General features: G+C 56.3%; 1 protein-coding gene across 1 annotated transcript in view; it reads left to right on the forward strand.

The window, feature by feature from the left end:
* The window catches only part of LOC125917512 (oxysterol-binding protein-related protein 7), a 15706-nt gene extending 8885 nt beyond the window's left edge, over positions 1-6821 (forward strand). The window contains exons 16-23 of the mRNA XM_049623696.1: positions 136-273; positions 3474-3537; positions 3671-3749; positions 5427-5571; positions 5675-5819; positions 5910-6036; positions 6240-6362; positions 6514-6821. Of these exons, the coding sequence (XP_049479653.1) occupies positions 136-273; positions 3474-3537; positions 3671-3749; positions 5427-5571; positions 5675-5819; positions 5910-6036; positions 6240-6362; positions 6514-6622 (930 nt within the window). The 3' untranslated portion in view covers positions 6623-6821. The remainder of the gene's footprint in view (positions 1-135; positions 274-3473; positions 3538-3670; positions 3750-5426; positions 5572-5674; positions 5820-5909; positions 6037-6239; positions 6363-6513) is intronic.
* Positions 6822-13359: the final 6538 nt, after the last annotated feature.

The raw sequence follows: 13359 nt of genomic DNA on the forward strand, positions 1-13359 counted from the left end.
TCTCTTCCCCCCCCCCCCCCCCCCCCCCCTCCCCCCCCCCCCCCCCCCGCCCCCCCTCCCCCCCCCCCCCCCCCCCCCCCCCCCCCCCCCCCCCCCCCCCCCCCCAGCGGCATCTCCTTGCCCTTCCACCCACAGGTGTACATCGCGGCCTTTGCCGTCTCTGCCTACTCGTCCACGTACCACCGAGCAGGCTGTAAGCCCTTCAACCCCGTCCTGGGGGAGACCTACGAGTGTGAGCGGCCTGACCGAGGCTTCCGCTTCATCAGTGAGCAGGTGTGGGCCCCGGAAGAAGAGGGGCCCTCACGGGTGGCTGGGGCTTCAGAGGGGCCAGGGCGCGGAAGAGAGAGCTCAGGGCGTCTGGCTCCTGGCCGAGCCCTGTGCCACATGGCGGTGGTGCAGAGGGCTCTCTGCTCCAGGGAGCGCCCTGCCGAGTGTGGGGGGCGGACTTGAAATGGGGAGTTACTTGACTATGTTCTAGAGCTGGACCCTGGAGGCTCTGAGGCTGCCCTTCAGCCAGGAAGGCATGCTGTAGGGGCTGATCTCCACCTAGGTCTTGAGCTCCCTCAAGAATGGGGAGAATGGGAGGCTCCAGACAGGGTATGAGAGACACAGCTGGGTGGCAAGACAGCCCCAAGCCCTGAGGAGCCCTGCAGGCCAAATGGTTGCCTTCAATGGGGAGTCATCGAGGGTTTTAGGCAGTAGAGTGACAATGCTCCAAATTGCACTTTATAAAGATCGCTCAGACCGTGGTGTGCGGATGGGTCAGAGAAGGCCATTAAGAGGCCGTTTCAGTCATCCCTGTTAAGAGCTGACAAAGACCTGCACTTAGGCTGTGGCATCTGGATTGCGAGGACATTGGATTCAGGAACCGTGTCATGTTGCCCTTGACAGGACACAGTGGTCAGCAGAATGCTGTTACGTGTAAGAGATAGGGGAGGTGGTCGATGATAGAGAAAAGCTGGAGATGGCCTTGAATTTCTGGTTCGGGGGCTCCAGCAGGTGTATGGAAGTGCCAGTTAGCAAGATGGGAAGTGTGTGAGGAAGGTAACTGCATTGGCGAGACTCCTTGTCTACGTGGGCTTGACTTCCACGGGGAGATGTCCGGGAAGCCCTGGGCCGTGTGGGTACGGAGCTCCTCTGGGAACAGGTGGGGGCTGACAGACCCGGGAGTCACCAGCTTAGAGGACGGATGATGTCACGGGCTGCTCACGGGAGAGGGTCTGAGGAGGGTGGGCAGGGAAGGCGGAGGAGCTCCTAGGCCAAGTGCGGGTGGATGGTCCACAGGACTTTGACGGGGTTGGTTGGTTTACTGAGTGAGGGAGGTTTCTGAGAAGGGCTGTGGGCCGAGGCCGGGTTACAGCGGGTGGCTAGGAAAAAGAAGTAACGTAGGGAAAAATGAGACTTAAAAAAAATTAAAATTAGGGGCTCCTGGGTGGCTCGGTCGGTTAAGCACACAGCTTCAGCTCAGGTCATGATCTCATGGTCTGTGAGTTCAAGCCCTGCATTGGGCTCTGTGTCAACATCTCAGAGCCCAGAGCCTGCTTCAGATTCATATTCTCTCTCTCTCTCTCTCTCTCTCTCTCTCTCTCTCTCTCTCAGAAAGAAATAAAAAACATTAAAAAAATTAAAATGAAATGGGGCACCTGCCTGGCTCAGTCAGTGGAATGCACCACTCTTGATCTCGGGGTCATGAGTTCGAGCCCTGTGTTGGGCGTCGAGCTTCCTTAAGAAAAAAAAAAATTAAAATAGAGAAAAAATGCAGTTTATTTTCAAAACAGTTGACCGGGAGAGAAAGAGGAGAGAGAGAGAGGGTTTCAGCCAGAGGTGGGGATAGAGCTGAGGCAGGTGTTTTGTTTGTTTAGATTTTAAGTGGTTTTTAAAATATAGTGACAAGTTCGTCCAGTACAGGAGTGTGTACAATAGGAAATGAGCCCCAGCTCCTTCTGAGGAGATTGCTGCTGCCAGTGTTTGTTTTGTGCGTACGTGAGCAAAAGTGTGTGCATCCAGAAAAGAAAGGTTTACTCTTTTTTTAAAATGGAAGAAACAGGAAATATTTCTTTAGTTTTTTGTTTTGTTTTGTTTTTTAGAGAGAGAGGGCGCAAATGAGTGAGAGGCAGAGAGGGAGAGAGAGAAGCAGCGTTCAAGGTCACCAGATGCCGGGCTCAAGCTCACGAACCATGAGATCATGTCCTGAGCCAGAGTCCAATGCTTAGCTGACTGAGCCACCCACACGCCCTGATATTTCCTTAAAAAAAAAAAAAAACATAAAAACGTTTATTTTTTTATTTTGAGAGAGAGCAAGGACAAGCAGGGGAGAGGCAGAGAGAGAGAATTCCAAGAAGGCGCCCTGTGTCAGCACAGAGCCCAACTCAGGGCTCGATGTCATGAACTGTGAGATCATGACCTGAGCCTAAATCAAGAGTCAGACACTCAACTTGGCTGAGCCACCCAGGCACCCCAGGAGATACTTCTATTTGGAGAGAAAGAGAAAAGTAGAGGGAAAGGCTGCAGAACAGTGGGGTGGAGGAGGGCGGAGCCTGCAGGAAGGGGTGTGAGGCAGCTGCACCAGGAGGAAGGTCCAGGCCTGGCAGTGGATTCAGGGGGCTGGGGTCAGGGTGGGAGCCATAAATTGGTGGGAGGAGTCGCCACCTCTAGTCTCCCTCTGAGGGTGGGCGTGTCAATGTGGTTTGAAGGTGATGGGTTGGGTGTGGGTCCTCAGAGAAGGATTGGGCCCAGGTGTAGACAGAGTGTAGCATTAGAAGTTTCCAGGCGTGTGCTCCATGTGTTCCTCGGCTCCGTGGGGGTGAATGAAGAGCAGGGAACCAGGGGCGGCACAGAGGAGGCCGATGCCAGGTGTTGTGACCAGTGGTGGCAGAAGGTTGTGGAGGGTGCTGTGAGAAGGTGGAGGTGACAGCAATGTCAGGCGGGGGGACGGTGGTGGAGCAGGGCGGACAGGGCACAACAGAGCCGAGTGGCTGAAAGTCTTGGGAGGAGTCATGGACCACAGGGAATGAGAGAGGCAAGGCTGCAGGCTTTGGGATACCCAGGTTCAAGTTCCAGATATGGAGCCGTTCCAAGGAGGGCAAGGCCAGGGTTTTTTTTGGAGGCTGTGACGATGGTGAAGGAGAAAGCAGTGAGGGAAGAGGGCCCCCAGGAGGGCTGGCTTTCAGGCAGGGCACAGGAGGAAGCCTCATCTGTCACTACTAGAGGACTTGGTAGCCTTGAACAGGGGTCCTGGGGCTCCAGAAGGGAGTGAGTGAGAAGGAAGCATGTGAGGCCTCATGGGGACAGAGAGGGCAACAGAATCTGGGTGGTGGCTGAGGATGACAGAGACAAGAGACCTGGAACCAACTGGTCTTCTGGTTTGGAGAGGAACTGGGATTGGGGATAAGGGACTTTGGGGAGCCCTGGGGTGAGGAGCAGACCCCATAATCCTCAGGGGCAGCGTCAAGAGACCTTCTTTGTTCACCAAGGTCTCCCACCACCCTCCCATCTCGGCATGCCATGCGGAGTCTGAGAACTTCATCTTCTGGCAAGGTGAGGAATGGGGGGGTGGTGAGGGGTGGGGAGGCGGACATGAGGGTGAAGGGCAGATGGGGGAGGGGCTGGAACACTCTCTGGTCTCTTTTCTGCCCTCCCTCTCCCTCTCCCTCTCCTGACCCAACTCCAGACATGAAGTGGAAGAACAAGTTTTGGGGCAAATCCCTGGAGATTGTGCCTGTGGGGACCGTCAATGTCAGCCTGCCCAGGTGGGTGTCCCTAAGGCCCCAGCCTATGGGGCTGCTAAGGTCAGCAGCCAGGCCCAGCCTACGGGCCGTCTTCCAGGCTGGGGTGGTGAGGTGATAGGGGCAGGATCGAAAGGTCTGGCCTGAAGCTGGTTGCGGTGGGGTAGTGTCTATACATTTCACACCTATTTTTACAGCCGTTGTGCATACAGAAACAGGAAAAATCCTAGAACTGTAGAGCTGGAAGGGCTCACTGAGGTCATCTGATGCAGTGGCTTTCACACTCTCTTGACCGTGACTCACAGTAAGAAATCCATTTGAGACTTTAAGCCAATGCGCAGATGCACCCACCCTCATACACAGACCCACAGAGACCTAAGTTGATCTCAGGACTGATCGCAAACCACATTGGAAACACTGTCCTCTAGCTCATGTCATTTTCCAAGTGGGGACAGCAGCCAGAGAAGAAGGGGGCTTACCCGGCATGGTCCAGGAGTTAGCGAGAGGCCAGTCCAGGGCCGGGAAGATCCTAGGCTTCAGAGTTAGAAGTTCTGTCTGGCAGCTTTGATAATTATGCACGCAACAAAGAGGCTTAATGCTTCAGAGCCTCCCATCTGCTCTTCCGTGAAATAAGAGTAATGAGTAGAACCCAGAGGAAGGGGGGATTAAACAGGGTAATGTGTGAATGGGCCTACCCTAGTCCCTGCACCCAAGGGCAGGGACTCTGTGTATTTATCCCCATGACGTAGGCACTCAGGAGCTTTATCAATGAATGGAGACCTGTTGACTCAATATTTTTTGTGAGGGCTGTTGTGCTTTGTAAATGTGTTATCCTTTTTGTTTTGTTCATATATATATATATATATTTTTTTTTTTTAATTTTTTTTAACGTTTATTTATCCTTGAGACAGAGAGAGACAGAGCATGAACGGGGGAGGGGCAGATAGAGAGGGAGACACAGAATCGGAAGCAGGCTCCAAGCTCCGAGCCATCAGCCCAGAGCCCGACATAGGGCTCGAACTCACGGAATGCGAGATCGTGACCTGAGCTGAAGTTGGACGCTCAACCGACTGAGCCACCCAGGCGCCCCTATATATTTTTTTAAATATTTATTTATTTTTTTTTTAAATTTTTTTTTTAACGTTTATTTATTTTTGAGACAGAGAGAGACAGAGCATGAACGGGGGAGGGTCAGAGAGAGAGGGAGACACAGAATCTGAAACAGGCTGCAGGCTCTGAGCAGTCAGCACAGAGACCGACGCGGGGCTCGAACTCACATACCGCAAGATCGTGACCTGAGCTGAAGTCGGACGCTTAACCGACTGAGCCACCCAGGCGCCCCTTTGATATTTATTTTTGAGAGAGAGCGCATGCCTGTGCACAAGCAGAGGAGGGGCAGAGAGAGAGAGGGAGAGAGAGAATCCCAAGCAGGCTCTGTGTTGTCAGCGCAGAGCCCAACTCGGGGCTTGAAGAGGAGTTCGACCTCATGAGCTATGAGATCGTGACCTGAGCTGAAATCGAGAGTCAGATGTTTAACCGACTGAGCCACCCAAGCGCCCTATAAATATGTCATCCTTCACGCAGAGGCAGAACCAGGACCGCAGTGTTCCTTCCACAGACCCACATGACGGGCATCCTGGCTCAGGGTGGCACTTGTTCCCGGGGCCAGCCAGCTGCCCTCCCCTGCTCTGTCTCTCTCAGATTTGGGGACCACTTTGAGTGGAATAAGGTGACGTCCTGCATTCACAACATTCTGAGCGGCCAGCGCTGGATCGAGCACTATGGGGAGGTGCTCATCCGGAACACGCAGGACAGCTCCTGTCACTGCAAGATCACCTTCTGCAAGGTGGGCATCCCCACCCTGACCCTGCCTGTCTGCCGCCAACAGCTCACCCTGGGGGACGGGAGGGGACACCTCCCTAAGTCCCCTGCCTCCACCCCCACCCCAGGCCAAGTACTGGAGCTCCAACGTCCACGAGGTGCAGGGGGCTGTGTTCAGCCGGAGCGGCCGTGTCCTCCACCGACTCTCCGGGAAGTGGCACGAGGGGCTATACCGGGGATCCCTGCCCGGCGGTCAGTGCATCTGGAAACCCAGTAAGTGGCCTGGTCAGGGAGGGCCGGGCAGGGGTGAGGGTGCCTATGGCACAGTCCACCTGCCCCAGCCCCTTGCCTTCCCCCCCCCAGACTCCATGCCCCCGGACCACGAGCGAAACTTCGGCTTCACTCAGTTTGCCTTGGAGCTGAATGAGCTGACGGCAGAGCTGAAACGGTCACTGCCTTCCACGGACACGCGGCTCCGGCCAGACCAGAGGTCAGTGTCAGGTGGGCCCCACCCTGGAGCCTCTGGGCTCCTCCCTCTTCCACATGAGCTTCCGCATCCAGCTTGGCCTCTTCTTCCCTCTTGGCGTTGCCCCAGGGAGATGGGTCCCATCTGGGGGCAGAGCTGGGCAGGGGACAGAGGTCTTGGGTTTGGCAGGAGGGGGCAGTTCCCCTGACTGCCATGTGGATGCTTAGGTACTTGGAGGAGGGAAACATACAGGCCGCTGAAGCCCAGAAGAGAAGGATCGAGCAGCTTCAGCGGGACAGGCGCAGAGTGATGGAGGAGAACAACATCGTCCACCAGGCTCGCTTCTTCAGGTACCTCTGCCCTCTCCCTAGGCCACTGCCGTCCAGGCTCCTTGCCACCTCCCATACAGCCCCTCCTCACTCTGAGTGGGGCCGGCTATGGGAGGCAGCGTCCGGGGACCCTGGCCTTAGTTCGGGATGTTCACCCCTCTCCTTCCCCCAGGCGGCAGACAGACAGCAGTGGGAAGGAGTGGTGGGTGACCAACAACACGTACTGGAGGCTGCGGGCCGAGCCAGGATACGGGAACCTGGATGGGGCCGTGCTCTGGTAGCCCTGGCCCTCGGGGGGCAGGAGGCTCAGGTTCCTCCCTCCTGCCTCTACCTCCCACGGACACACGGGTGAGGCCAGGCTTCCCCACTCACCGCCCTGGAGACCAAGGGGGCAGCCCTGGCTTTGTCCCCTCTGCCGGCCAGAGGGGCTGCATCCCGGCCCACCGCCCACCCCCTGTTTGGGGTGGGAAGCAGGATTCGTGCTTCTCCAGTCTTGTTTTCCCAGACAACCAGCATGTAAGACCCTTCTTGTTCTGTCATTCCCCTTCTGTCCCCTTTGGGGTACTTGGGGGAGACTCCAGGCTCTCCAGGATCTGTTCCCCATTTAGTGCCTTCCTAGGACACAGGGGACCCCTTGATGCTCCCCAGGCTTCCTATGCCCAGGGCTCTGGCCCCGGCTGTGCGGTTGGAGTGAACGAAGGAGAAGAGATGGCCTTTTCTCCCACCCCCTGTCCGTCCCATCCCTCTCCAGCATCTTCTCCCCCGTGCCCCGGCTCAGCGGGGCTCCCTTTGCTCGGTCCTTGGCAGTCTCTCCCATCCTCCTGGATCCCCGTCTCCCAAACTGCAAAACGCCTGCAGCTTCTGGCTCCTTCGGCCCTGGTCCTCAAGCGGAAGGGAACTTCAGTCACAGCTCGGCAGGTCCCCGCTGTGTGGACAAGACCTGTCCAAGAGGCGGGGAGCGAACTGAGCCGGCAGGGTGCCTGGCCTCAGACCCCCTGGGAGTGAGTGAGCACGTGTGAGAGTGTGAGTTTGTGTAGGAGTGTGTGCATGTGTGCGTGTGCCCGTGTACTGCTTGCAGGCGAGCAGGGTTCCCAATGTAGCCCGATGGCCCCTGCTGGGGGTCCGCCACTGTTGCTCATTTTCGCACAGTCTGCCTCTGATTAAGGTGAATCGCAGTGACATTCCAAGCTCCAATAAAGACAACCCCGAACTTGGGCCTGAGACCATTCATTTAACGTTTTTTATTTATTTTTGAGACAGAGAGAGACAGAGCATGAACGGGGGAGGGTCAGAGAGAGGGAGACACAGAATCCGAAACGGGCTCCAGGCTCTGAGCAGTCAGCACAGAACCCGACGCGGGGCTCTAACTCACGGACCGCGAGATCGTGACCTGAGCCGAAGTCGGCCGCTCAACCGACTGAGCCACCCAGGCGCCCCAAGAGACCATTCATTTAAAAACACGTGTGGTCAAGCTCAGTGAAGGCTCACAGCTCCCCACTCCCCTGGGCTGAAAATCCCCTGTCCTCTCTCCCTTAATCCCCACATCCTGTCCATTCTCTCTCTCGGAGGCCTGAGCTCTGGTCCCCTTCTCTGGATTGCTCCTGGCTTAGGCTGGGGCCCTGAGCGACCCTTGCCTGGACTGTCACCTCACCGCCCCTCTCCCCTGCCCAGGCACCTCCGTTCTGATGCTGGCTTTCAGGGTGATATTTTTAAAAAGAGATGGGGTTTCCTCATGCCTGTTTCAAATATATCCGTTGCTCCTGGGGACCTAGAGGAAAAACCCACACTCTTTAACCAGGCTGAAATCTGTGGTCCGTGTCCCCCTCTGGCGTAGAGTGCTGACCCCCACACCCAGCATCGATGGTCAGGTCTCCCACCCCAGATCAGTGAGTGTCCACGGAGAGATGGGAGCAGAGGTGGGGGCGGGAGAGTTGGAAGGGGCCAGGGAACAAGGCCAGCTACACATCTCCTGCTCCCCTACCCAGCCAAAGCTAAGTTTACATCCGAGCTCTGTTACCAAAGCTGTGTGGTCTTGGTCAAGTGCCTTCTCTTTCTGTTTGGAGACTTTGTTCCTTCATTTGATTTCTCTCTCTTTTTTTTTTTAAAGGGTGATTTATTTAAAAAAAAATTTTTTTTTAATGTTTATTTATTTTTGACAGAGAGAGAGAGACAGAGCATGAGTGGGGGAGGGGGAGAGAGAGAGGGAGACACAGAATCCGAAGCAGGCTCCAGGCTCCGAGCTGTCAGCACAGAGCCCAACGCGGGGCTTGAACCCACAGACCACGAGATCATGACCTGAGCCAAAGTTGGACGCTCAACTGACTGAGCCACCCAGGCGCCCCTCCTTCATTTGATTTCTTGTATGTCCAAGGAGAATGTGTGGGAAGGGGCCCAGGCTCCTGATCTCATTAGCTGCCTCAGCCCCTCACCCTGTCTTATGGCAACAACAGGCCCCCAAGCCCTGCTCTGGTTTGATGGCTGTGCCAAGAGCACGTCACACTTTCTCCGGGGGGGAGGGGGTGGCAAGAACAGAGGGGACTCCGGAGCCACGGCTGCCCCTCCAATCCTAGTCCTTTTCCTCTCCCCAGCCCCCTCCGCATTTGCACAGTTTATTTCCGGAGGGCGTGAAGTTAAAATGAATACGCTCATCCTGACACTACGTACCAGAAAGAACCTCAACCCACTCCAAAAAAAGCCAAAGCTTGCCCACTTTCAGGGATTGTTTTTTAATACAAGGTGCACTGCCCTCCTCCCCAACCCTTTCCACTCAGAGCAACGCAGCACCTGACTGACCGGCTTGTGTTCCACTTCCACATATTTTTAAGAACTAGAGTTTCAGATGGACCAAATTCTGAAGTTATTTTTCAAATGGAGATAGGAGACTAGCCACTTCTCTGCCCACGGGAACCAGGCCCGCTGTGGCCTGACCAGCATCCTCCCCAAGCCCGGGGTACCAACTCACTGCACGGGGGGCGGGGGGGTGGGGTGGGAAATGGTCAGATTGGTGAGACTTCTCCAGCTGGAGGACTGTCGTTTTCTTAGAAACCCTCCCCATCTGGCCAAGGTTTGGTGGGTCATCACGGACAGGGCTCTCAGGGCAGACTGAGGGGAGTCTGGAGCTCCGGCCCCGGGCTGTGCTCTGTGGACTGTATGTGCGGGGCCCAAAGCAGCTGTGGGCACAGGAGATGGCGGCCACCTTTCAGCTACCAAGAAGACGCGTGTGGGGGGTCCTCAAGTCCAGTCTGAGGAAGCAATGGTGAGCCCCATTCTCAAGCCTATCCCAGTCTAGTCTGGTGAGACACAGGAACACTACTCACCACTGGGCTTGGGGCAGCCCCCCCCCACTCCCCAGACCTGGACCCCCAGCCTTGGATGGAAGAAATGGCAGGGCTGGGACAGAGGGGAGGGGTATGGGCTTAGAGGCCCCACATCTTAACTGAGCTTGGGAGAGGTGTGAGGTAGAAGGCACCCAGTTTGTAAAGCCAGAGACCTACATCCCTGGATGAGTGAAGGTCAGAGCTTGAAGAGCAGGGAAATGCTTGGGCCCAACAATGGCGGCAGAGGCAGGGGGAGCCAGGCAGGAAGCGTCAGTCCTCACCTCACACACTTTGGGCCCTCCAACCCCAACCTTTCCACTCAGAGAAATGGTCTTTTTAAAACTTATCAGTTGAATAACTGGTGGGGATGCCTGGGTTGTCAGGGGCAAAAAGGCCAAGAATAACTCCTAACCCCCCAATACCCTGAATCTTCTGAATAAATGGGTGGTTTAGGGTGCCTGTGCGTACGTGTTGATAATAAACCAGAGAAGGGAAAGACTGCTGAGCCGGTCAAGAAGCTAGGTGTCAAAGATAAACAGACATTAAAGGGGCGAAGACAGATTTTATTCAGGAACCACTGACAGTGGGGCAAGTTTCATTCGGTCTGTGCAGAGGAGACTGGGCATTTCGAGGGAGAATGAGGGAGGAGGGAGGGGGCGAGCAAGGGCTCCAGTAGTCAAAGAAGTGAAAAATTACAAAGGATTGGCCAGTGTAAATGGAATGAGGCATCAGGGGTGCCTGCTAGCTTGCAGTGATCAAAGTTGGATCCTGTCCTCCCACAGAGCCTGGGAGACAGGCCCCAGCCTTCCTGATGATCACATTTCAAAGGAATGGCTTCCAGGTCCTTGAGGAAGACACTCCTGAGTGTAGGAGACACGTGTATACCTCAAAGGGACAGAGGAAGGAGTCATAATTATAAGCCCTTTCAGGTAAATGCTCTAAGAACGGTAAGTCAGGAGCCCCTCATCAGGTGTTTGCGAGGAACAAACACTAAATTCTCCAGGCAGCACTGAGCTCTCTCAGACAGGCATCTTAAAGAGGTCTCCTAGGGACATTCTAGGGACACGGCCCTGTGCTTCTGGAAGCCGTGCTGGAGTTTGGTGAGGGGATTGGATTGATTTGTTATGTGCTGGGTTCTGCCACTCTCAGGAGCACTTCACGTTCCCTCCTTGAGATCAGGGTGAGGGCCTGATCCCCCTGAAGCTGGAGTGCCTGTTTAGGGCGCGGAAGGAGGCCAACAGGCCAGCACTTGCCTCCCTGCTGAGGTGGATGGGGTGGGGGCTTTCCCCCACCCGCTCTGCAGCAGACAAAAGGCAATCAGTGGGGGCAGTGGTGGGTGCCCACAGCCCCTGACCCACGCCATGGTATAAAATCCTCAGTTTGCAGAAAGGACCCCCTCCATATACATCAGGGTACTGGAACCATCTTTAGCAACCTCAGGTAAGTCCAAACCGTTGTCACTTTGCCCCATGATGCCCGGACCCCGGGGATGCTGGATCTTGCTTGTTCCTAATATGACAGGCCTCTCAAAATGATGGGTGGGCTGGGCTATGGGAAGGGTGTGAATAGAAGAAGAAATTGGATTAGGCAGGAGAGAGAATGGGGATGAGAGTTGGCTTCAGAGTCTGGGCATCTAGGACCAAGGCGGTGAAATTCTTCCAGCACCCTCAAGAGGGCGCCTGCGTCTCTTGAAAGGACCAATTCAGGCACATCCTGAGCCCACCTGGCAGATGCCTGCACCCACTATCGGCTCAGATTCAAAGGCCCCCAAGAATCTGGCAGTGTCTGGGTCCCAGCTGGGCAGTGATAAACAACAGTGGAGACACTATCAGCCCACGTTCCTGCGGATTGCCAGTGTGCTCAACCACTGCCCACCTACACTTTTCAGACGACACACTGGGGCAGGAAACTCCTTCTCTGGGAGACCCAGGTGTCCTCAACCAGTCCTAGAGACTGCCCAGGAGGGCCGGGGGAGGGTGGTCACTGCCTCCTCTCTTGCCAGGTAACAGCCGGTCAAGGACAACGGGTCCAGGATCACACTCCCACACCTACACACACACACACACACACACACACACAAAGCCTTCACAAGAGAACTTTTCCCTGGGTTTCTGCTAACAGCCCTCCTGCTTGTGCAGCCCCCAGAGCTATCACACACTGGGACAGGAACCATGATGGTGCCTCAAGGGGCTAGGATCCGTGGGTACCCGGAATTCCTGACCAACTGGCTTCCAGGTCACAGCGCAGGTATCTTTCCCAGGTACACCCTGCCGGAGATTGTGCCGGCCACTGCCTTTACCCCCTCCCAATGCATGACAGACATGGGGGTCAGCCATTGGCCGGGGGCCAGGTCTCCCTGCACTGGCCAGGAGCTCAGAGGAGTGTGAGAATTCTAAATTCCAACCAGGCTTTTCAGGTCCTAATGAAGTTATATTTTGCGAAGGCTGGAAGACAGAACCTATTTTAAGCTATTAGCTTGGTTTGTAATCTTTAAGTATTTAACATATGGTGTATGGGCTCGTGTTTGTACTCCTATCCTGGGCCCTCCAAATGTTAGGGGCAGGGAGGGAGGAGAAGATTCTTTGCGGTGTGCTTCTGAAGGGTATGGAGGCAGGGGGAGTGGTTCACCTGTGGCCTCCCGGGAGGGATGACATTGGGAACGAGAAGGAAGTAGGCCACAACCAGTTTGGCAAAGAGGTCTTGGCTGATGTGGGAAGCCATCTCACAGAGGGGCCCAGGAGGTGGGAAAGGCAGGTCCTATTTGCCCTCTCTCCCTCCTCTGTCATTTAACAAGGCACTCCAGGCCCAGGGTAGCCTCTCCCCTCCTCCCTGGACCACCAGAGGCCGCCATACTTCTGTTCTGCTACCTGCCAGGCAGGGTGGTCTGGGAAGAGCACTGGACTAAGAGCCAGGAGATCTGGCTGAGGCCCGGAACTCAGCTCTCCCGGCTCTGCCGTTTCTTCCCTGTTTCCCCCTGTGGGCATAATCCAGTGGGCATAATCCACTGCGCAGTGGAACGACCAACAAAGGTGGCTTTAGAGGATGTGGGCTGGCGTCACCACGGGCTCTGCTGCCCCCACCGGTCCCGCCTTGCAGGCAGGTCCTCCTGGAGAGAGGGGAGCAGAATTGAGGGCGCGAGTGTGCAGACACCAGCGGGTGCCCTAAGTCTCCCAATACTTTTTTTGCCAAAAAAGGAGTACAAAGTATCTCCCCAAATGGTGAGGGGGTTCACACACCGGTCCAGGGGTGAAGGGGCAGCACCTTTCATCTCTGTGGTCCCCTCACCATCAGTCCCTGAGACAGAGCCCAGCATCCTTCTGTGAGCTGACTCATCCCCTCCCTAGTTAAGGAGCGTCGGGGCGCGGGAGCTCCGGCCCCACCCGCCTCACAAGCACCGGAAAACCTGGCAAGAGGGGCCAGAAGGTCCTCGAGGCCAGGAAGTCCAGGCTGACAAAGTTGAAGGTCGGGGGAAGGGGCGGAAAGAGGCCCGCGCCCCCAGGCATCGCCTTCACGCGCACTCCCGCACCGACCCCGGCGGGGGGCAGGGAGGGGCCGGGCTGGCGGGCGGCCGGGGAGCGAGCTGACTACCGACTTCGCGGGAGCCCGGCGACCGGACCCGCGCCGCCCAGCCCGGCGATCGGCTGCAGCGGGCCGGGTGGCCGCGGGGCGGAGCCCGAGGACCGGAGACGCGCGTGCGCGGG

This window comes from Panthera uncia, unplaced genomic scaffold (assembly GCF_023721935.1).
Source record: "Panthera uncia isolate 11264 unplaced genomic scaffold, Puncia_PCG_1.0 HiC_scaffold_1947, whole genome shotgun sequence".
NCBI classification, from domain to species: Eukaryota; Metazoa; Chordata; class Mammalia; order Carnivora; family Felidae; genus Panthera; species Panthera uncia.